The following is a 22,232-nucleotide window of genomic DNA, read 5'->3' on the forward strand; positions in this document are numbered from 1 at the left end:
AACTTTCACCACAATATGCATCATCTGCCATCAAGGAGAATCAAACATGTCAGTGCTGTGTACCTTATAACCAATCATTAAAATAATTTGTTCTCACTTAAACTTTCTAGCACTGGTAAAGATGGTTTTGAAATGGAGGAGTTATCCCCCTTGTAGTCTTGATTTGGGTCAATTTCTTGCCTTTCCTTTGATGTTATCACCATGAATTCTAAGAAATTATAAGAAATTATACCATACATATATTTATATGTTCTGAAATGTTGGGCAATTTTACTGTGTTTGTGTAAATAGTAATTATTTTAGTTACAGTCATTCAATATTAGAATGTTCAAAAATGACAGTTTACATATATTTTTTTTCAACAGTCATGCGAATGTAATTTTATGACTCAATCATGTCAATCAATAGTTTTTGATAGACGCAATTTTAGCAAGAGTTATTTCCCACTGGTCACCATATTGGAGGTCAACAAGCCCAGATTCCTTCATTGTTCAACCAATTTAAACTTGTCATACTGGACATTGAGGTGAAGATATCACAGTATTTCTTATGAATATATATTTGCAAAAGCTTCCTTTAATTCATAATTTTAGTATTTCAAAGATTTTTGTCCCATATTTCTACCATAGATTTTAAATTTAAAATCGGTTGCTAAAAAGGAAAATTCACCAGTTTGGCCACCAAGATGGCAGCCAAGGGAAATAACTCAGAGGGAAAATATGTCATACGAAAAATATCTATATATACTTATATGTCCTGAAATATTAAGCAATTTTACTGTGACTGCAAAAAGTAATTATTGGAATTTGTGATTAAATACTATAGTGTTCAAGAAGTGATCATTTACAATATTTTCTGCACACAGTGAGGTGAATGTAATTTTATGAATATTGTCAATCAAAATTTCTTGTGTGCAACTTTTAAATATGTTATTATTATTATTTATTTATTTTTTTTGGTTTAAAAAAGGACATAATTCATTAAACCACAAATGCAGACAAATTTTGTCTGATTGTGATATCAGTACACATCACACAGTCTCACCGGCACTTTTGGGAGGGGAAGGTAAGGGAGGCGACTCTTTGACAGGACTGGCTTTTTTAACCCCTATAACAAGTAGAGGTAATAAAAAGTTTACAACAGTAAGAAAACACCTGCAGTTTTCCATATCAATGAATGTATTATATACAACATAACTGGTAACAAGCTTAATCTTTCTGTAAGTAAATCATTTTTGTAATAAGTTATTATTTTAGAATGGGATAGAGGAATGCATCATTAGAAACCCACGACCAGTTTTGCTTTCTTCTCTCTTAAGTAAGAGAAGCGAAACCAACCTTTGGTTTCCAACAATATAAAAGGAATGATGAAATCTACGTCTGAAAAGTTGAACAATTCAACAAGAAATATCAAAATTATAATAATTTGTAAAATACTGTTATTAAAAATACATGAGGTTATGAATCCTTCACCAGACAAGCATGATTTAGAACAAGAGATGATTAGAAATGGAAATAAAACTAAAAGACAATCTTCCACGGTAAAGGGGAAAGTGGTTAAAATTCCTGCAATAAAAACAATCGTATTTAGTCCACATGCACATGACAATTTACAATACAGTATGACCATTGAAGCAGGTTAAGCTTAGACCTAAACAGGATGAATTAAGTGGGTTAAGTGGCAGCGAGACATTACATTAGTGAAGGGTTAGTCCCACTCTTCTCTCACCCATTGAAGGCTCCTTGGGCGGGGCTTCAGGCTGACCATACAGTGCCTTAATATCATCCTTTGTATCTACCTTGCCTGAGAAGTAACATCCAAATTGTGAATAAATGCATGTAAAAATAATTTTTGAGACTAAAAAATGCTATTTTGTGACAAAATACTATATGTACATGTACTGATCTCGGCATATTCAAAAAGACTGCAAATATAGGTCACAGACTATTTGATGCAATATTGAAATAGCAATATCAATATTTCTTGGTATTTATTTGAATAAAAATCATAGTTTGCTGAAACTGTTAAAACTTATTGACTAATAATTCCAATAAAGAGAACAAAACACGAATTCCTTTAAGTACATGTACCGGTACATGTAGTATCACCTGTTATGTATTTATCTTAATAAATATCATTTGATGGAAATTTTTCAAACGATGAATATTTCAAGATACCGGTAATTATGATTTATCCATTTGGAAAGAAGCTGCAAAACCTGTGTTTTAAGTTAATAGATTGAAGCTTGATGTCTTAAAGTTTATGTCTGCACATACAGTGGAGCCTCATTTATCCAGACGCTTTGGTTCCCAATCAATTTGTCCGGATATGTGAAGCGTCCGGATACCTGAATTGCCTTGATTTTAGTTATATGGCCTTTCATACCATTGGCAATAAAATGCTGCTATATATCATTAAGTTTTATTGTTTAAATAGTTTAATATACGTTAGTACTACTCAATACCTGTTTAAATAAAATAAAAAAGTAAATTGTCATTGGATGAAACATTATTTATATGAAAACCTCAATTATTTCTACTTCCCAGTGTCTTATAAATCAACTTCTCCCAGCCAAGAGTCTGTAGAGCTGGTGGAGAAAAAAATCTTTCGATATCTCTATTCTTATTTGATATTCATAATCATTCCAAGCGAGATCGTATTAACGATTTTTAATAATGAAAGTGATTTTATAAATGTCATCAAATCACAATCCGTGTTGCACACAAAATACTGTGCATAAAAAATACCCACGATGTCATGTCTATAAATAGCAATACATAAAACCATGTTACGACTGTATTCTAACAGAAAAAGAAAACTATTTGCCAACTACAAAAAAAAAAAAATGGACATAAATAAAAAGCATTTCCCTTAATTAATACATATCAAATACATGATAGAGATGCGAGAGTCTCGTGCGTACCCATCAGCCTATAAATAACCTTGCCGCAAGCCAGTGATAACAGGTCACAGGTAATCATTTTTTTTAAAACAAACGGCCAAGCCAGTGTTTTTACAACAATTAACACCCAGATCTAGAAATTTGAGTAGAGTTGACAGACCAATTAAAAAAATTACTGTCCAGATAAATGAACCAAAATATAATGTAAAAATTCATTTTGTGGTGAAAAAGGACAGTCCAGATACGGAACGCGGAATTCCTGTTAAACGAGACAAAATAACATTAAAAAATTCTGTTCCCATGAAAAATTGTCCGGAAACTGAAGCGTCCGCATATCTGGCGTCCGGATATCTGAGGGTCCACTGTACATGTATAAAGTAAAATTCATAAATTTTTTACCTTAATAAGAATGAAAAAATATGATAATTAACAACTTTATGAATTAAATTTTTAATAAAATTTATCAACAGAATTACCTGGTATGCTTATCAGTACTATACATTTCACATCCTATAAACCTATAACCATTATCTTTTCCTTGTTAATTTTATCCTGAAATAAAGCAGTGGCCACATAATAACATTTTGTTTATCCATTACTTACCCACAACAAATTCCTCCTTCTTCTTGACTGGGGATGTGGACTTTTCCATCGACACCTTACTCTTTTTACCATCTGACTCCGTCTTTCCACTTTTCATGCTCTGCTTGTCAGATTTCTGGATGTATAAAAAAATTCATTCATCCACTCAAAAGATAATTGTTTACAACACTTTAAGTAAAAAATTATCCCCCATAAATAATTGCAAAGGGTTGTTTTTTTCCCCCTCACTGCAGTCTGTGTGAGATGATCCCAACTTCACAAACCTGTTCTGCCTCCTTAACGGCTTTCTGAAACTCATCTTCAATCTCCTCTTCATCCTTGAATGACACGTGGGACTTGCGGTCAGAGGTATCATCTGGAAACTGCTCCTCCTCTACAATAGATTCCCCAAGAGTTGAGGGGGGCTGGGACTTGGTTTTACTGCCCTTCTCTGAGGGGCTTTTCTCAGACTCTGCCTTTACCAAGTCTTTGTCCCCAGAATAGTGAATGACAGCAAGTTCCCCTATATCAGCATTAGATTGCCGATCCACAGGTATGCTAGTAGCAGGAGCCTTCTGCCCGTCTGCAAAGCAACAGGGTTAAGCAGTGTTACCAAGCAACCGCAACACCAAAGCAGATACCTTCACCAAGTTAAAAGCTCACTATATATACACTACAATTACACTGAAGACAATTAGGCCTAGCTAACTTCACTAGCACACAGTTGATAATTTTAGTATTACAACATTAACTTGAAACAGTTGAAATGATAGCTTGTTAACTAAAAGAAGTCCAAATGTACCATATACCACAGTAATTATAAGTACTAGCAGTTTATTTTCTTATAGAATGGTTATGATATCCAAATGTTAGCTAAAGTTATACGGTAACTATAGTGTGCAATAAATATCAAGGTTTTGAAAGTACTGTACATTGAAGGAAAGTCTTAAATCTTTGCTATCAATAGTTATTGCTATATGGTGATGGATAGCAGTGTGAAGATATTTATATAAAAAATTTAAAAGGTATACCCACAAATTCAAATTTTACTTGTCAAACTTAAGTAAATTGAAAGTATTGATGCTGAATTTTTGTTTTTTGGATATTATCATAAAAACACCCCTAATCGTACTTATTTATTCAAAATTTCCATGACATCTGCAGCAGATACCTAGACACAGAGCACTAGCTTACTTTTAGCCACTGGTACATAGATATGACCTTCCTTAACTCCACCCATTGCCATGGAGACCTGACTTTTGGTGCGGATGAGACTTTTTCCGTCGTCGTCCTGAACTATCTCTAAATCCTCAGCAGCGACGTCCTCCTTGGCCAGTGTGTCTATCAGTTCTGGACTGACCTCTGTGTCAGCTGGGACGTTTTCACCACTAGCACTAGACACTACAGGAACAAACCAAGAAAATTACTGTGCATAAATGAACTAGTGATCTGTTCAATGTGAGATTGAAGGTTCGTACAATATTTAGCAGCACAGTCTTGTTAATCCAGACGTGTGTTCCTGAACAAATCATACAGATTTATGTAGTGCCTTGGTAGTTATACATACATATATATATATATATATATATATATATATATATATATATATATATATATATTCTCCAGAAGCAATACTCTTCAGCCCATCATTTTTGACTCCCACTCCTTCAGTTTCATGTATCAGACACCGTACACATAACACATAGTAGATTTACTACAGTGTGTGTTCTATCTCGTCTCTGAGATAGATTTCCCTGATTTGATACTTACTTGCTGTCTTGAGGTTGGCCTTGATGAGTTCTTTGTACTACAGTTTGTGTTCTATCTCGTCTCTGAGATAGATTTCCCTGATTTGATACTTACTTGCTGTCTTGAGGTTGGCCTTGATGAGTTCTTTGTACTACAGTTTGTGTTCTATCTCGTCTCTGAGATAGATTTCCTTGATTTGATACTTACTTGCTGTCTTGAGGTTGGCCTTGATGAGTTCTTTGTACTACAGTGTGTGTTCTATCTCGTCTCTGAGATAGATTTCCCTGATTTGATACTTACTTGCTGTCTTGAGGTTGGCCTTGATGAGTTCTTTGTACTACAGTGTGTGTTCTATCTCGTCTCTGAGATAGATTTCCCTGATTTGATACTTACTTGCTGTCTTGAGGTTGGCCTTGATGAGTTCTTTGTACTACAGTTTGTGTTCTATCTCGTCTCTGAGATAGATTTCCCTGATTTGATACTTACTTGCTGTCTTGAGGTTGGCCTTGATGAGTTCTTTGTATTCTCCTGCAGTGGGTCCTGCACTCTTTCTCTTTTCCTGTCCTGCCATTATCTCTTGTACAATTGACTACAAACAACAAACATTATGCATTACATTCATCAGAATCTTGGTGTCCATATTTCCCATTATTTATTACATATCTGTTGTGTAATTAATTGCACTGTTAACTTTCTTTAGGGTACAAAATTCAGGCCTATATACAAATAAGTTTGTTTTTTTTTTCAAGGTTATAAGCATGTAATGAATTTAGTTTCAGATCAACACATTATTTTACATTAGTATATAAATGCATTTTTTAAAATCAGTTAGTTTGGTAATTTAATTAATTTTACATTTCTTTTAATTAAACACAGATTGAAGCATTATCTTAATTGTTACATGTACATATAAATATATAAAGATACACAAACATATACATAAGTATGTATAGAACATTTCAAATACATATTAAAAAACATTACAATGTGACAATTTTTATTTGCCAAAATATGAATGGTGTATTAAAGAAATATGCATGGAAATATGAAAATTTGACTGTAAAAACTTTAAAAATTGAAAAGGAAAAAAAAATTAAAATAAACAAAGTACTTCATTTTAAAGTGCCATGTGCCACAGAATTTCTTCCAGACTGCCTAATTACTGAGATACACAGTATTTTATACTGTACTGCATCTTTGGATACCCACTTTTACTCATCACTGGGAGATGAGTAAAAGAAGAGATCACCTTAGGGTATCCGACAATGAAGGTACTGTGTCACTTTAGATGATATAAACAAAGACAAAATTCTGGAAATAATATTTTTAAACCAGACAAACTTATAGTTTCTACACCTATAAAATTCCTGGTGAACCAGTGTGTAAATACCTTGTCCTGAACCGAGTGACTTCTAGAAATATCTCGTGGGGGGTGGGTGTCCATCCAGAGCTTAGCCGCCCGCTAGAAGAGGTCAGAAGTTAGTTTGCATATCATGCATATTCAGAGGAAAATATTGGCAGTGTCAGAGGCATTTGAACCAGATTGGAAGCAAGTTTAAAACCAGAGATGAGATAAAGAACAAAACTGTTAATAGAGCTTACAATAAAAAGCATATATCAGAATTTAAAGCTTTTTTGTAAATGCCAAAAAAAAAATCTCAATCTCAAAAAATCCTGCAGTTTCTTTGCTTTAACTCAATATAATGATGACTTAAGTGTGATTTTTTTTCCCCAATATTACATTTATTTGTTGAATTACCTCATTGAACTTTTTTAAAGTTTATAAGTAATAAAATGATAAATTTTACATTAATAGTAACACTTTAACTCTTCAAAGCTCAAAGAAAAGTTCACAACATGAACACTGTGCATCATTGCCCTCCATAGAATCTTAGAATTGAGTTCTCTCCCCTTACCCTGACATCATCCTCCAGGTCCTTTCCAGATGTACTACGACTGAGCACGCTCGAAGCGATCTGCTGGGCATGATCCGCCAAGGCATCCACGATCTCTTTTTCTGAAACTTTGGATCTTGCAGAATCTGTCAAAATTGGGGATTACATGAGTTTTACCAAAACAAGTGTTTTTTGTCATTATTTTAAAAAATTTAGTTTATAATTATGCTTCAGATAATGAAAAAAAAATCATATGATGAAATGTATTGATTAGCAGGAAAATAAACTTTATTTCATTCATATCATTTAAAAATTGAAAAAAAAAAAACATACATGTATACATATCAACCATTTGTGATTTTTTTTTTTTTTTTTTTACATATATAGACATGTATTCATACGAGTCAACACAAAAATTTATTAAAGAAATGAGACAAAATAACACTTAGTTTCAATGTGAACATTGCAATCTAGAACAGCAAACACATGCAGTGATCTTCACCTAATCAATTAAAAATTATACATATGTGAAATCATTCTACAAAATTTACATCTTGTGAATAATAAGAAATCATCAAACATGATATCTTAACTACAATTACACTTTTATCATTCTAACCTGAAAATTAAAAAAACCCATTATATTAGATTGAGTGAAAAAGTGAGAAATGAGAAAACAATGAAATATGGTTAATATTGAAGTGAAGGGAAGTTGTTGGGAGGAAACTAAAACACAGAAAATTGTAATTTATGTGAGCATCTTGTGAGGATCCTAAACATTTGTGTGGGGGATCAAAAACTGACTGAATGTTAAAAAATCTTGATACTCTACAATTCTAACTTGTGATCTCAGTTGTGGATTAAGTTGTAATAAAATGTTAAGGAATGCCTGCAAGATCTTTTATACCTGAGCGGACAGTAGCAGTGTCTTCTGAATGTTTGGGAGATTCAGGTTTGGAAATGGGTTGGTCAACAGAGGGAGAAGAAGGACCAGGGATTCCCTGGCCCTCCACAGCTAACACAGACTCTTCATCACCTGTTATTGTAGACTTTCTTTCTGAGGACACCTCCAAAATTTCACTTTCTGCTGGACCCTCAAACAAAATCTCCTCCTGATTGAGTGACTGTTTGGACATACTTCTGAGGATGGACTCCCTGGAGGCAAGGCGTGACTTCACAGACCCTCGTCTCTCTTCACTGACACTTGGAGCCCTAGATTTACCACCCTCCTCACTCTGGTCATCCTCCTTACTCTTCAAAGCTATCTTGTTCTTAAGATCCTCTAATGACAACTCTAAATCCTTTGACAGATCCACACTGGATGCTCTAGTAAGCTTCTTATCAGCCTCAATCAACAGACCCCGACCAGCTTTAGATCCAAGATCCAAACTGTACCTTCTGCGACTTCTGCTATTAATGATTGTTCTTGTATACAGATCCACACTGGGAGCCCTGGACTTTGGCAGACTACCACTCACAGACTTAGTCAGCTCGGGGTCAATAAGGGAGGTCTTAGACATAACAGAGCCCTTCCTGCTGGGCGACTTCCGTGATGCTTCACTCATCCTAGATTTGACTGTCCCTTCCATTCCATTTTCTTCCTCATCTTTCTCAGATATCTGCTCAGGGGATTCTCTTTCTGACTCCTCAATAACTGTGTCCTCTTGAGGACCCATAGGTGTGTCTAAGATGCTGGTGATCCTACCGCCTGGAGTCACAGACTGAGTAAAAGGGGTCTGAAGGGAGCTGATGCCATCTGTCAAGGGGGCCCCAGAACTGGGGTTAACATTGTTAGAATCATCTGTGGTGTCTACATCCTGGGTATTTTGTCTTTCTATTGGTTCTGTTTTCTCAGTTGCTCGACTTAAAATGGTTAAATCTTTTAAAAACTGAGCTGAAATAAAGTATATGAATTGAGGATTGTGTCAATTTAAGGAGTATGCAACTATTTTGGATATGATTTCTTCTATAAGAAACTATAAAAAGTATATATATAAACCATTACCTAGAATTAATGCAATATAGAGTACAATATATAACTAAATGATAGAGTATAGAAGTGATATAAAGTTAATAATACAATGAACCAATACACAGATTCACGTGTTTATCTTCCAGCAATTTTCCCACTCTTATCTTCAAAATGACAACTGACAAAATGATTGTCAGTTCAATGTCATAAATAAATTTACATGTTTATATATAAAAGAAATACAAGAGAAGTAAAAATATGGTTAGAATACACAAAGAATAGGTGCAAAATAGATTTTACTCAAAGGCTGAGGAACGAGTGATTGAGAAAAGTAAAAATGAATTAACTTTATACAAGAAAAGTAGAGAAATTATCAAGTTACACAAATATGCAAAGTAGATTTTACTCAAAGAATGAGCAAAGAGTGATTCAGAGAAGTCCTAGAGATTTGGTTACTGAAGAATATCAGAGAAGACATTCAGAGTAAAGATGTGCCAGAACTGGAGAGAAAATTGTGCCATTCTATTGTTTGGCAGGTCACCCTAGGGTTAGCCATTCTACTGAGTGGCTAGCCACCCCAGGGTTACACCCTCTACCTTCTATGTTGGGAAGACTCTGTAAGCTACTGGTTTTTCTGAGGTCATTTAATTCGGGGTCCTGGTCGCGGGGGGCATAGCTCCAGGAGCTGATGGAGAGGGTGGCGTCTATGTCCCCACTGGTGTAGTCTATTTCTACAGAGCCACAAAAATCAACAATCAAGCAAACAATAAAGAAATTATTCCAAATAAAAATTATAGGTACTTAGAATAAATGAGCAACTTAATTAAACTACATGTACTATGATGATAAACAAAAAAAAAACAACAAATTTTCGAGTTGAGATACATATTACTGGTACTTTAAAATCATATCCTTATTTTGTAATATCAATGACACACAATTAAATACATGCAAGAAAAAAAACTCTACTGAAAATAACAGAATATGAAAAAAAGGATGTAAATACTAGTCTATACAAAGCAATCAGTATATATGTACAGAAAGAAAACAAGTTATGAGAAAAAAAAAACCTTATTTCATGCTACAAAGCTAGAATGTATGATGTCCTATCTTCATAAACAATGGTACTAAAAAAGCAAATTAAACTTTACTGCTTCATCATGCTGCAGATATGCACTTAACAACATAATCTACAAATATCTCTTCAAGTTTGCTTTTTCCACCTTGGCATCATTTTACCCCTACCCCCTCCTATTTCATGTAATTCCAGCTGATCTTATAGAACCCCACTATAGGTCACACCCATTTACAACCTATTCCTGTCTTTGATTCCTTATACAAAGGAGATTTGTCCATATTCAGGTAAATGTGTATAGCCTTGGTGCAGGAAAAGGGTCTAACTTAATACATACATGTACAAGGAAACTTTCTATATCAGAGGTAGGTAAGATGAGATGGCAATATAAAAAGACAGTAACTAACTACTAGTACTTTTATTTTAAGACTGATGTAATAAGGGCTTGCAGTTTCCATAGAAAAGACCTTCAAGTCACACTTACAATCTTCCCAAAACAGACTACAAGACAGCTTAAATGTTTTAAACTGAAAATGATATTACTATTCAAACTACATGTACACCTCATTAGAAAATCTAGTAAATTTGTTCACTATTGATTTCTTCAAATTTCTATAATGTTAAAGTTTAAAAATTAAAGTATTGTTAAAATATCATTCATAATTTTTTAGACTAATGTTAAAATATCATTCATAACAATTGTCACTTCAGTAGGACACAGCTTCCTAAGAGCTGTTAAAATTAATTTGATAGCTCTAAAAGTTGGGCATATCTTCTCATTTTTTTCAGACCACAGCATGTTTTTCTCTATAAACCTATATTTCTTACCAAATCAATCTCTGCACAAGAATCTTATTTTGACTATAAAATATCCAACCACAGATTAAGCTTGTCTATCTGGCATTAATTCTAAGAAATGAAGCAAAATCAATCATCAAATCTCAGAGCAGAAAATAAGAAACATTCATGCAGTATTCAAATCTTTCATGCAGCAAAGAAGATTATACACAAAGAGAGGATTATATTTTTGTAGAGACACTATGTAAAAACAGCCAGACACTGGCCATGCTACGTGTCTACACTACCACTCACTGGCAAAGTCACCATGGTGAGGTTGACGAGGGACGGACTCCGTCACAGAGAGATTTGAAGGTGTCGCTATTTATAGTACGAGGATACATCAATCACAATCAGAATGAAAATACAATACACTTAAACAGCAACTGCTTAGATACTTGAAACATTCTAGACATTTATTGATTTTAACTTCAGCGTCATCAAGGAAATTTGTTTAATACTTTACGGTAATCGGTTTAAGAAATTAAATTCAATATTGAATTTTTGGACAATATTGAAATGTAATGCATGTAAAACAGTTGAAGTACCTCGTTTGTTGGCGAAATTTTTCATCTGATCACGTGCACCAGGTGGAAGGGTTCTGTGTTTCTTCCATTCATCTGGTTGGTCATCTACATCCGAGTCATCACTCATCAAATCTGAAGTAATCAAGGTCAGATATTTTTGACATTCAAGACTATTCAAATAGACATACACAGTAAGACTCGTTAAGTATGAACAAGGATATTACAAATTTACGTATACAGGAAAGTTTTTTTGGATCCCTAGAAAAATTCTTATGAATTCCTTGTAAAATTTTATGGTTATAACAAATTCAACTCTGATTTAACGAATTAACTGATATAATGAACTGATTTTGTGTCCTGTAGAGATTAAAAATAACAAAATTTACATCTTTTCTTACAAATTTTTAAAGACCTGAACGTTCAAAATACTAAACTGACATTATTTTTATGTACATATTTCATACATGTGATAAGTCAAAGACCACAAAACTGTACAGGAGCCATAAAAAAACTGGAATTTGGGTGAAAAAACTGTACACTGCTTATCAAAAAACGGTACAAAAAAATTGTATAAAATATCGCTTAAATTCTTCTGAAATTCCATCGTAATCATTGTAATAAACATCGTATATTTTATACCTACGAAGATCTGGGTCAGATTCACATATATTAAGACTAAAGTCATGTATATCAACTTTTGAAGTTGGCTTTATTTTTTTCAATCAAGTTACGTATACGAAACATTAACAGTAATTAAGTGCCCCTTAAAAAATAAAGCTACCTAAAGGGATATTTGATATGGATTTATAGCAAGATAATTATCCCAATTGGCAGTTCACACCTTCGCACGCGATGGCTTGTGTACACTACATAATTATCAGAAGGTCAAGTGTCAAACACAGGTGACGTTTTTCAGTGTCTCGCGAGCGAGAATGAGAGGAAAATGGCGGCATTTAGCGAGAAATTCAAAATACTGTACAAATTTTCATATTCTGTGAATTTTGGTGTCCCGCCGGTACACGATGAATGGGCTCAAAAAACTGTACATTTTGCGTACAGCCTGTACATATCACATATATGATATTTAAAGTTGAATTTCAATTCATTAGAAAAATTCCTAAGTAACTTTTGCATTTTATACTTCTCTGAACATATTATGTAGCCATACTTAAAGGAAAACATGAATATTACAAACTCATTAGTTACACTTCTATATATGGATATATAACAAGTTACTGATATAGTGAAGAAAAATCCCAGGTCCCCAGGACTTTGCTAAAACCAAATTTTACTGTATGTACCATTATCTTCCCTAAATTCAAATGATTTTTGATAACTTTAGACTTTTAATACAGTACAAAACCATTTGTTGTGAATACCTGATAAGAAAGAAAATCTAAAGTTAACGAGATATCCTAATTAAATACATTTCACTGAGAATACCTTTTCCAAAGACTTTGTTGGCATCATGAACCATATCAATATCCCTAAGGTGTGGTTTAATTGTTCCTCCAACATTAATTATCTCCCCTTCTGGACCTAGGATAACACTGCCTTTCACAGATCCATCATCTATACTACCAGCTAAAGCACAAACAAAAGTGAAAAAGCTTTAAAACAAAATCAATAGAACAATGCAAAGCAAAATTTTGAACATAAAAAATTCAAAAATATTTATTTAAATTATCATATGTAGAACATTTAAGCTGATATTAGCTGGCAATCTTTTAAATTCTGGAAAAACTTCTGAAAGTAACTCAAAAAAGCCTTAATTTCACATGCAAGGCATAAGTATAACCTCCCTTTCACATAAATTAACTTCTTATGTATCGTAAATATTATAATACAAAGTTACTTGATTTTACACCACTAACACAAATCATCACTGCAAATCACATATAAACTAATTGATGAATAAAATTTTCCACACTCAATTAAGCAATTAAATTGTAATTTTTATGCTGTATACTTGATATATTTTAATCTGCCACCATTAATTCTAGAAGTGTGTAGCTTATTAATTGTATTATTTTCTGTGACCCTTTGTTTCAATCGAGTGGCTGTAAAAATTAATGCCTATTTCTTTTTCCCAATACCTTACAGTAACAATACCTTGATGTATAGAACTCTCACTTTCATTATCCCTGCTATGTGATGCTACCATTTTAATAAAATTCTGTCTTAATCAATAAATCTTATACCACAACACAAAAAAATAATGAAGAAAGGAAAAAGAAACAAACAAAAACTTAATTAATTCATGATGTGGAGACTAATATAAAAGAAATAAAAATGAAAGAAATAATCAATATTTTATGTTCTACCCTCTAATTAAATCTACACATGATCTCTAATCAAACTTTTACATTCTGTTTCCCACAAGTTGCTCTGAATGCTACTTCTTTGTGAAGGCAGTGTTCGAGTAGAACTCTCATGCGACTGAGTACCTGAGGGTGTTTGATTGTAATTCTGAAGCATGCTTAACCTCTCTATTGTTTTACAAGCAATTTCCAGAGATCTAGTATTTGCACTTGATAATTCATCACTTTGTAGTTTATCCTGTGTTTGTGCTGAAATGCCATTTGTATTACTCATTATAAAATGAACACACATGTAAACACAATCATGCAATGCATTGTAAACAACCTGAAATAAATCAGAGTTTTCCTGTGACTAATCAATGACTTACATCCTTTTTTGGAGCTCTTGACACTAGTCTGACTGCCTTTCCAGTGTGTTCGGTTGAGTTTGCTCTCCTTCAATGATTGGACACCAGTACCAACACTGTCGGTTGAACCCTTGGCATGTGATGATACTTCACCTACAAAACAAAAAGAACATAGTAAAACACACTTATAATGAGTTGACGCTTACAGCAAAGTGATTTTCAATCCCCGTGGCTTTAAATTATATTGTGAACCTAATGGAAATAACAATTACATTTAAAACAACGTAAAATTGTCCATCTCTGGCACTTCGTTATAAGTGTGTTTTACTTTACCTAATTAATAAACAGTTATGGTCACAGAAAAGCATTTCAGAAAAATATTGTTAGAGATTAACTCAAGTCAGATGGTTTGATGAACACAAGTTAAGGACATGCATAAGCTGTTATTGATGGAAAAAGTGTCTATTTTGGTTTGTATGGGGATGATAACCAACAAGGGAGCATGTACATGTATATATATAATTTGCATAAGCAACAAAGATGCTATAGTTATGCCATGTTGGCTAACCACGTCCAGAGCTGTGACACCACAGACATACAGATGAATATAAAAATTATATAAACACCACAACACCACAGACATACAGATGAATATAAAAATAAACATCACAACGCCACAGACATACAGATGAATATAAAAATAAACACCACAACGCCACAGACATACAGATGAATCTAAAAATAAACACCACAATGCTATAATATATCATAATAACTAGGGATGTCAAAATATTTATTTTCTGTAGTCGAATATTCGATTGCATTATTTGAACGATAGTCGAATATATTCGAAACTTTTTTCGGAAACTAAAATTTTATTTCAAACTTCACTGGTACATGACATATTTAACCCGAAGTCCCCTTTTCTTAAATTTATTAAAAAGTTACCTCAAATGTTACACACAGATGTTTACATGGACCTAAAATGTATGATTTCCCCGTCAATCATGTTCATAAATCGATCTATCGATCTGTAAAGTCGGTTTTTTTTAGGAAGCATAAAAATGACAGTACGATATATTTTTTCAAGCTTATTAAAATGATGGGGGGACACACACGATGAATCTTTGATAATGTATTTGAATATACTTTTTGTACCAACTATCAAAATGTCTTTGAAATATATAAAAGAATATTAATTTTATAATAATTATCTTAGTGTCAAAACATGTCACGGCTATAATGGGTACATGGTATGAGATCAAGTCCAATTAATAATTTTACAAGGAAAGCGCAGTATAACGAGATAATTTTTTTTTACAAAAACAACACATTAATTGACAAATAATACTCGCGGAAGTGAAGCATTTCTAATTACTGTACTTTCTACATATAAAACCAGCAGTTTTTAATGAGGAAAATTATCTTATTGACTGTGTCTGAGGAAAGACGGACGGTTTCTCAATTTTAGGATGAGAATTCCATCTCTTTATCACTCTTTATTGAAATTTATTTATTCGAATGTCGTTTCATTATTCGATCGTCGGTCCATTCGACTGATGGTCGAATAGTCGACTATACGTTGACATCCCTAATAATAACACAAAACCACAGATATACATATAACATATCATAATAAGACAATACCACAGACATACAGATGAACATATGAATAAACGCTGTAATACCATGAATAAGAAAAGTGAATACATTACACACATTTAAAAAAACCCATATGGCATTGACATTTGATGTATGAACAAACTGATGAAGGCAAAGAAGACAAAGCAGAGACAATGATGTCTACAGACAGCCTTCTTACCCTTGTCTTTCTTAGACTCAGCATCCACATCCCCCCTAACAGAGGTGTGATCTGCTGCCTGGGAAACGTGAGTACCCCATTCCTCTTCTGTGTCAACTAAAACATTCAAAATCAATCAAATACCAACTCCTTTGATTATAAACAGTTATGCCATTTTATTTATTTCCTACTTTTAACAGTTTTATACTATTATCTAATTTTAAAATTAATATTGTTATCACAGATATGGAAGTAAAAAGATTGGAGGATAAAGATAATGCAAGGCTTTACACTTGCACTGAAAAATAAATACAGTATGAAACATGTACTGTTGAATTGCAGATTTTCATGGGGTTAAAATTTCACAATTTTATACCAAAAGTGATTGTTTTGATAATATTATTTCATTTTCATATTGCTAATAATCAATGAAAATTAATTTCCTGTGTGAGATTCTTGAATAAAATTTTGTCAAGGATTCAATTTCATTGAAGATCTTATTTATGAAACATGCAGGAAGTTTTGAACTAGTCTGATTTAAAGTATCCCATCCAACAACTAAAAAGTAAGAAGTTGAAGACACAAATGTATACAGTTTTCAAATTAAAACCATGCACTGCCAGATTTTGGACAAACTTTGATCAGAAAAACTCACTGAATCTTGCTCAAGTGAGCTGAAAAGAATATGCTACCAATAAATAAGAAAGGAAAGCAGAATTAATAAACAAACACTAAAATATTCAAATTGTGAATAACATATATATACCGGGTAATTGTGAAAACAAGCAAAAGTTTGTGCTGAATACAAATGTGCACTTTTCAAACAAAGATTAAGCCAGTAAAATATTTATAGGGAATATATCATATAATCCTCCAATTCTCAATAACCAATAGAGCTATAATACCAAATTTATCAATTTTCCAAGGACTTCTATCATAAAAATAAAACTTTTGATTTTTTTGTCAAGAATCCCTTTCTCTTTTGGTCAGAGATAAAAATTAAAAGATACTTTGAAAATTACAGCACTGATAAATTATTGTGTTCTTTAATTTTAAGTTCAGAAAGTTGAATGCCACAATATGCATACTTAAAAATTATAATGGTGGTACCCTTATCAATGATATCATAGTGATGCACATTATATCTAACATGATTTGCACAACTCCAATCAAAAAGGCAAAACAAAAAACTGGGATTCTGAAGTCTCCATAATCTATTCCACTCTTAATAATATCTCAAAGGTCATCATTTTTGCAATGCTAATTAGAAAATATTAAAAAAGAGGAATTGTAAATTTCTTAATATTACAGCTTGAAATTCAAATTTATTCTTGAATATTATATACAACATTGTCATTTCAGTTTAAAAATTGATTTTTTTTTTTGTTTTGTTTTTTTGTTTTTTGGACATTCTCCTTTATCCAAAAAATAAAAAAAAACATTGTGCATGAATGTTACACAGGGAAAATATCAAAATTAATCAAAAATAAATAAACTATTATTATTTATGAAGCTGTAAAAGTGACTTTGCAATTTATTTACAAAAACACAGGTATCTTCATCATTTAAAAAAGTATCTAAAATAGATAAACATAGGTAATCAGAGATTACAAAGCTCACCTCAACGAATGTTGTCTTTAAGTAAGGCAAAGTCCCACACTAAACTTATAATCTAGGAGTGTGCATCCCTAGATGCAACATTTATGCAATTTTGGTCTGATAGGGCTTGCAGTTACTTGGGAATGGACTTATCTGAAAACTTAAAACTAGACACTCATTCAGAAAATGTAAGTCGAATCCAGCATCCGAAGCAAGTTTGGTTCAGATAGGCCTTATAGTTACTTGGAAATGAGATCTGCTCCAAAAACTTTAATCTGGTCACTCATCCGGAAAATATAGGTCAGATCCAGCATCTGAAGCAAGTCCAGTAGTGTGAATCCTTAGATGTATCATCCATGCAAGTTTGGTCAATATAGGGTTTATAGTTACTTGGAAATGACATCTGCTCCAAAAACTTTAACCTGGTCACTCATCCAGAAAATATATGTCAGGTTCAGCATCTGAAGCAAGTTCAGTAGTGTGCATCCTTAAATGTATCATCCATGCAAGTTTGGTCAATATAGGGCTTTTAGTTACTTGGAAATGGGATCTGCTCCAAAAACTTTAACCTGGTCACTCATCCAGAAAATATAGGTCAGATCCACCATCCGAAGCAAGTCCAGTAGTGTGCATCCTTAAATGTATCATCCATGCAAGTTTGGTCAATATAGGGCTTATAGTTACTTGGAAATGAGATCTACTCCAAAAACCTTAACCTAGTCACTCATCCGGAAAATGTAGGTCAGATCCAGCATCCGAAGCAAGTTCAGTAGTGTGCATCCTTAGATGTATCATCCATGCAAGTTTGGTCAATATAGGGCTTATAGTTACTTGGAAATGAGACCTGCTCCAAAAACTTTAACCTGCTCCAAAAACTTTAACCTGCTCCAAAAACATTAACCTGGTCATTCTTTAGCTGAAATTGCAGCATCTGAAACCTTGACTGGTACAATGAAACACACTAGAAGCATCCTCCATGCATCTCTGACTAATATAGGCCATAGAAGTACTTGAAAAGAAAACTGCTCCAAAAACCTTAACCTGGGACGCCGACACCGATGGTATTACATAAGCTCCCCCAACTTCGTTGAGGTGAGCTAAAAATGTAAATGTGTATGCCTGATAGCATTCTTTGATTTAGCTGCAGAGCTGTTGCTCTCTGCTTGAGAAAATTCGGACAGACAAAGCAGAGAGCAACAGATCTATTAAGTGTTGTAAAAACCTTTGATTTACGCCGCCGCTTTTTTGTCGCTCGCAGAGAGCTACAGTTCGGCAGCTATCTTTGATTAAGAAAAAATCAAAGTGGTTATAACGTTTAAAAAAATCCTTTGTTGAAATTGCCAATTAATGATTTCTCAATACAAATTGTGGCTGTTCACATTAAAGTAATGACAAAAGCATTTATATATTTGTATGTCAAATTTTTAAAATTATGGTAGAAGTCCCTTAATCAGTTTACAGATTTATTTCAAAAAATAAGTGTTGAAAGTTCACTCATATCATCTCAATACCAATCATACCACGTGCAAAATATAATGAAACTGATTACATTCAGATTTTTGGTTTTTAGTTTAAATACATCAAAAAACTAGAATAAAATTGTATACAAAATGGTGGATATACACAGATGCTTGACTGGTCCCCAGCACACAAAATATAATACGAGTCAGCTTTACCTTCACTAACAGACTTGAGATTCTCTTTTGTTTTCCCTGTTGCATCATAAGTGTCTAGAGTTGTATTTTGTGGGGTTGGAGGTTGAATGTTCAGGGATGGTATGCCTAGTATACACAGAATCTATTGTCAGCCATATTAGTACAAACTGCAATACTCTATGGTACACAAAACGCAGCTCTGGTGATACAAGTATGAACTACTCACAAACTAATTATCAGAATGAACCATTCATGAATTAATCCACAGAGAAACTTTTATCTAAATGATAACTTTATTTATCATTGCATTACGGGTAATTCCAAAATGGTAGATTTTCAATGATTTTTCTTTTGGTAAACTTTCTAAGGCCAAAGAACAAAGTACCGGGTAACTTCAAATACTTGCATTAACTATAATTTTACAATACCTCTTATATTTCTTTATTTTTGAGCACAATTTTCATTCTAATTTTCAAATTTAATTACACAATTAAAATCTACACCAGGTCCAAGGACTATTATATTTATCAATTTAAAGAGCTAAATAAACTTGTATCACCTTGTGCAGGTTGTTAGATTCCATTCGTAAAGACCAAACCTGTTGACATATCAGATTCTTGACCTGTGATCAAATTCTTCAAATCATAACACATAGGTTTAATTAAAAACACACCCAGATTTAATTATAGGATTGGGGATAATAAACAAATGGATAACAAACAGTGGGGATCAGATATATTTGTTCTGTGTTTATTTATTAACAATAGAAGTTTACAGATAGGACATAAACAAAGCTATTACATCTCAAAGACATGTTAGACAATTTGGGTCAGGGATTTATGAAAGATACAGGACAGACATACTTCCTAATGGAATGTGTATCTTGCTCTTTGTTTTATCTAAAAAAAATTAACCAAAAAAGATTATTTTTTTCTTTCTGTTTTTTGTTTTTGTTTTGCAGGACTTAATACCATAACAAACTTGAATCATTTACTGTATGTCATAAATTACATGTACAAACATGTATGTAATAATAGCTGTTTTGATTCCACAGACCACAGGGGTATTTCAAATTTATTTAGCCTTAATTCATAGATAAAATAAAGAATGCATGGGTTTTTTTTCCGTGTATTGTAAATGTTAATCTTAGTTAGAAATAAATTTTCTATGCAGTTCTTCTTTTCCTTCTAAACGTTGACCTAATTTCTCTGTTACAAGTAAAATAAATGTTCCATAAAATACGTCTTTAACTTTACGTCAATACACCATAAATGATATTAATTGATACAATTCTTGTTCTGTAAATTCTTTTATTTTAAGGTCAACTTTTGGAATGGATTTGCAGACAAGGACAAATCTAATAAAGATCTTTTATCAATATTTAAAGTTCCTATTAGTATACAATATGTACCTAGCTTCTATAGCTGGCACTTTTATAATCAAATGGAATTTTCAATACACATACAAAAAAAAATAATAATAAATTTATCGGCAGACAGAAAGTTTCAAAACAATTAACTATTTCTGGGTAAACATCTTCAATTCCTTGTCTGTCAATTAATTCTAAATTCTTCTATGTTAACATAAACCTTAGTTAGAATCTTTTAATTTTAAGGACAATTCAGATAGTTTAGGGACCATTGAGGACAATTCAGTTTGTTTAGGGACCACTGTGGACAATTCAATTTGTTTAGGGACCACTGTGCACAATTCAGATTGTTTAGGGAACATCGAGGACAATTCAGTTTGTTTAGGAACCACCGAGAATAATTCAGTTTATTTAGGGAACATTGAGGACAATTCAGTTTGTTTAGGGACCATTGAGGATAATTCAGTTTGTTTAGGGACCATTGAAGACAATTCAGTTTGTTTAGGGGGCCATTGAGGATAATTCAGTTTGTTTAGGGTCCAATGTGGACAATTCAATTTGTTTAGGGACCACTGTGGACAATTCAATTTGTTTAGGGACCACTGTGGACAATTCAGTTCGTATTGGGACCACAATGAACAATTCAGTTTGTTTAGGGACCACTGTGGACATTCAGTTTGTATAGGGACCACTGAGGACAATTCTGTTTGTTTAGGGACCATTGAGGACAATTCAGTTTGTTTAGGGACCATTAAGGACAATTCATATTGTTTAGGGACCAATGAGGACAATTCAGTTTGTTCAGGGACCATTGAGGACAATTCAGTTTGTTTAGGGACCATTGAGGACAATTCAGTTTGTTTAGGGAACATTAAAGAGACAGGGGCAATAACAGAAAATCAATGTAATTATATTAAAACAGGCATTTTAACCTCCACCAAGTTATCTCCCTTCACCAAGGTCAGAGATCAAGGCATGCATGTCTTCTCACAATCAATTCTCTGAATATTATATATAAAGACTTTATAAATTAATCATAAAAATAATTCATGAATAAAAAATACATTATATACAGCAGAAAGCAACTATATGTACATTCCTCTGTGCTTTAAGCAATAAAGATATATTCTGTGATAGATATTGGAACATAAAGGAATACATGCATGCCAAGAGAATAAAAGGATAAACCATGAATACCAAAGGGGGGATAAGTCACCTTTTCCTATTGGTGGCAGTGGTACTACTGTGGTCTGTTCCCTGCTGGTCTCTCCTATGGGGGTCAGAGGAACTGCTCCTGAAATGTGGGGGAGTTGGGGGACAGAACTTGGGGACCCTGATCCATCTCTGAAGGAAACTACAGGAACCCCACCAATATACTCCTTATCCTCAAAGGCTGGGGAGGAGGATGTTGACCGAACTAAAAACAGAATAATCATCACTGATATAAAATTTGCTTTTTACTATGTAATGAAACTTATAAGAAAAATCTGTGGAAATACTGCACAATTTATTTGCTCACTACACAGTAAACATGGTTAATTTAAAAGCAAATCTCAAAGGAGGGCCATACTGATTTTGATATACAGTATTGGCAATTTATT

The 22,232-nt window shown here is 33.1% G+C and overlaps 1 protein-coding gene across 3 annotated transcripts in view; it reads right to left on the minus strand.

Moving 5' to 3' along the window:
• Positions 1 to 22,232, minus strand: part of LOC133197144 (titin homolog) — a 51,796-nt gene that overhangs the window by 13,638 nt on the left and 15,926 nt on the right. For all 3 annotated transcript variants that reach the window (XM_061333006.1, XM_061333007.1, XM_061333009.1), the window contains exons 8-23: positions 21,848 to 22,048; positions 19,284 to 19,388; positions 16,030 to 16,125; positions 14,229 to 14,360; positions 12,983 to 13,123; positions 11,561 to 11,671; positions 11,268 to 11,333; positions 9,697 to 9,831; positions 8,036 to 9,022; positions 7,150 to 7,274; positions 6,624 to 6,695; positions 5,720 to 5,822; positions 4,679 to 4,885; positions 3,769 to 4,067; positions 3,506 to 3,620; positions 1,729 to 1,803 (exon numbers count right to left, since the gene is read on the minus strand). In XM_061333006.1, the coding sequence (XP_061188990.1) occupies positions 1,729 to 1,803; positions 3,506 to 3,620; positions 3,769 to 4,067; positions 4,679 to 4,885; positions 5,720 to 5,822; positions 6,624 to 6,695; positions 7,150 to 7,274; positions 8,036 to 9,022; positions 9,697 to 9,831; positions 11,268 to 11,333; positions 11,561 to 11,671; positions 12,983 to 13,123; positions 14,229 to 14,360; positions 16,030 to 16,125; positions 19,284 to 19,388; positions 21,848 to 22,048 (2,970 nt within the window). The remainder of the gene's footprint in view (positions 1 to 1,728; positions 1,804 to 3,505; positions 3,621 to 3,768; positions 4,068 to 4,678; positions 4,886 to 5,719; positions 5,823 to 6,623; positions 6,696 to 7,149; positions 7,275 to 8,035; positions 9,023 to 9,696; positions 9,832 to 11,267; positions 11,334 to 11,560; positions 11,672 to 12,982; positions 13,124 to 14,228; positions 14,361 to 16,029; positions 16,126 to 19,283; positions 19,389 to 21,847; positions 22,049 to 22,232) is intronic.

The sequence above is a fragment of the Saccostrea echinata genome, unplaced genomic scaffold (assembly GCF_033153115.1).
Source record: "Saccostrea echinata isolate AGI-Se365-2 ecotype Australia unplaced genomic scaffold, CSIRO_AGI_Sech_v1 ptg000030l, whole genome shotgun sequence".
Taxonomy (NCBI): Eukaryota; Metazoa; Mollusca; class Bivalvia; order Ostreida; family Ostreidae; genus Saccostrea; species Saccostrea echinata.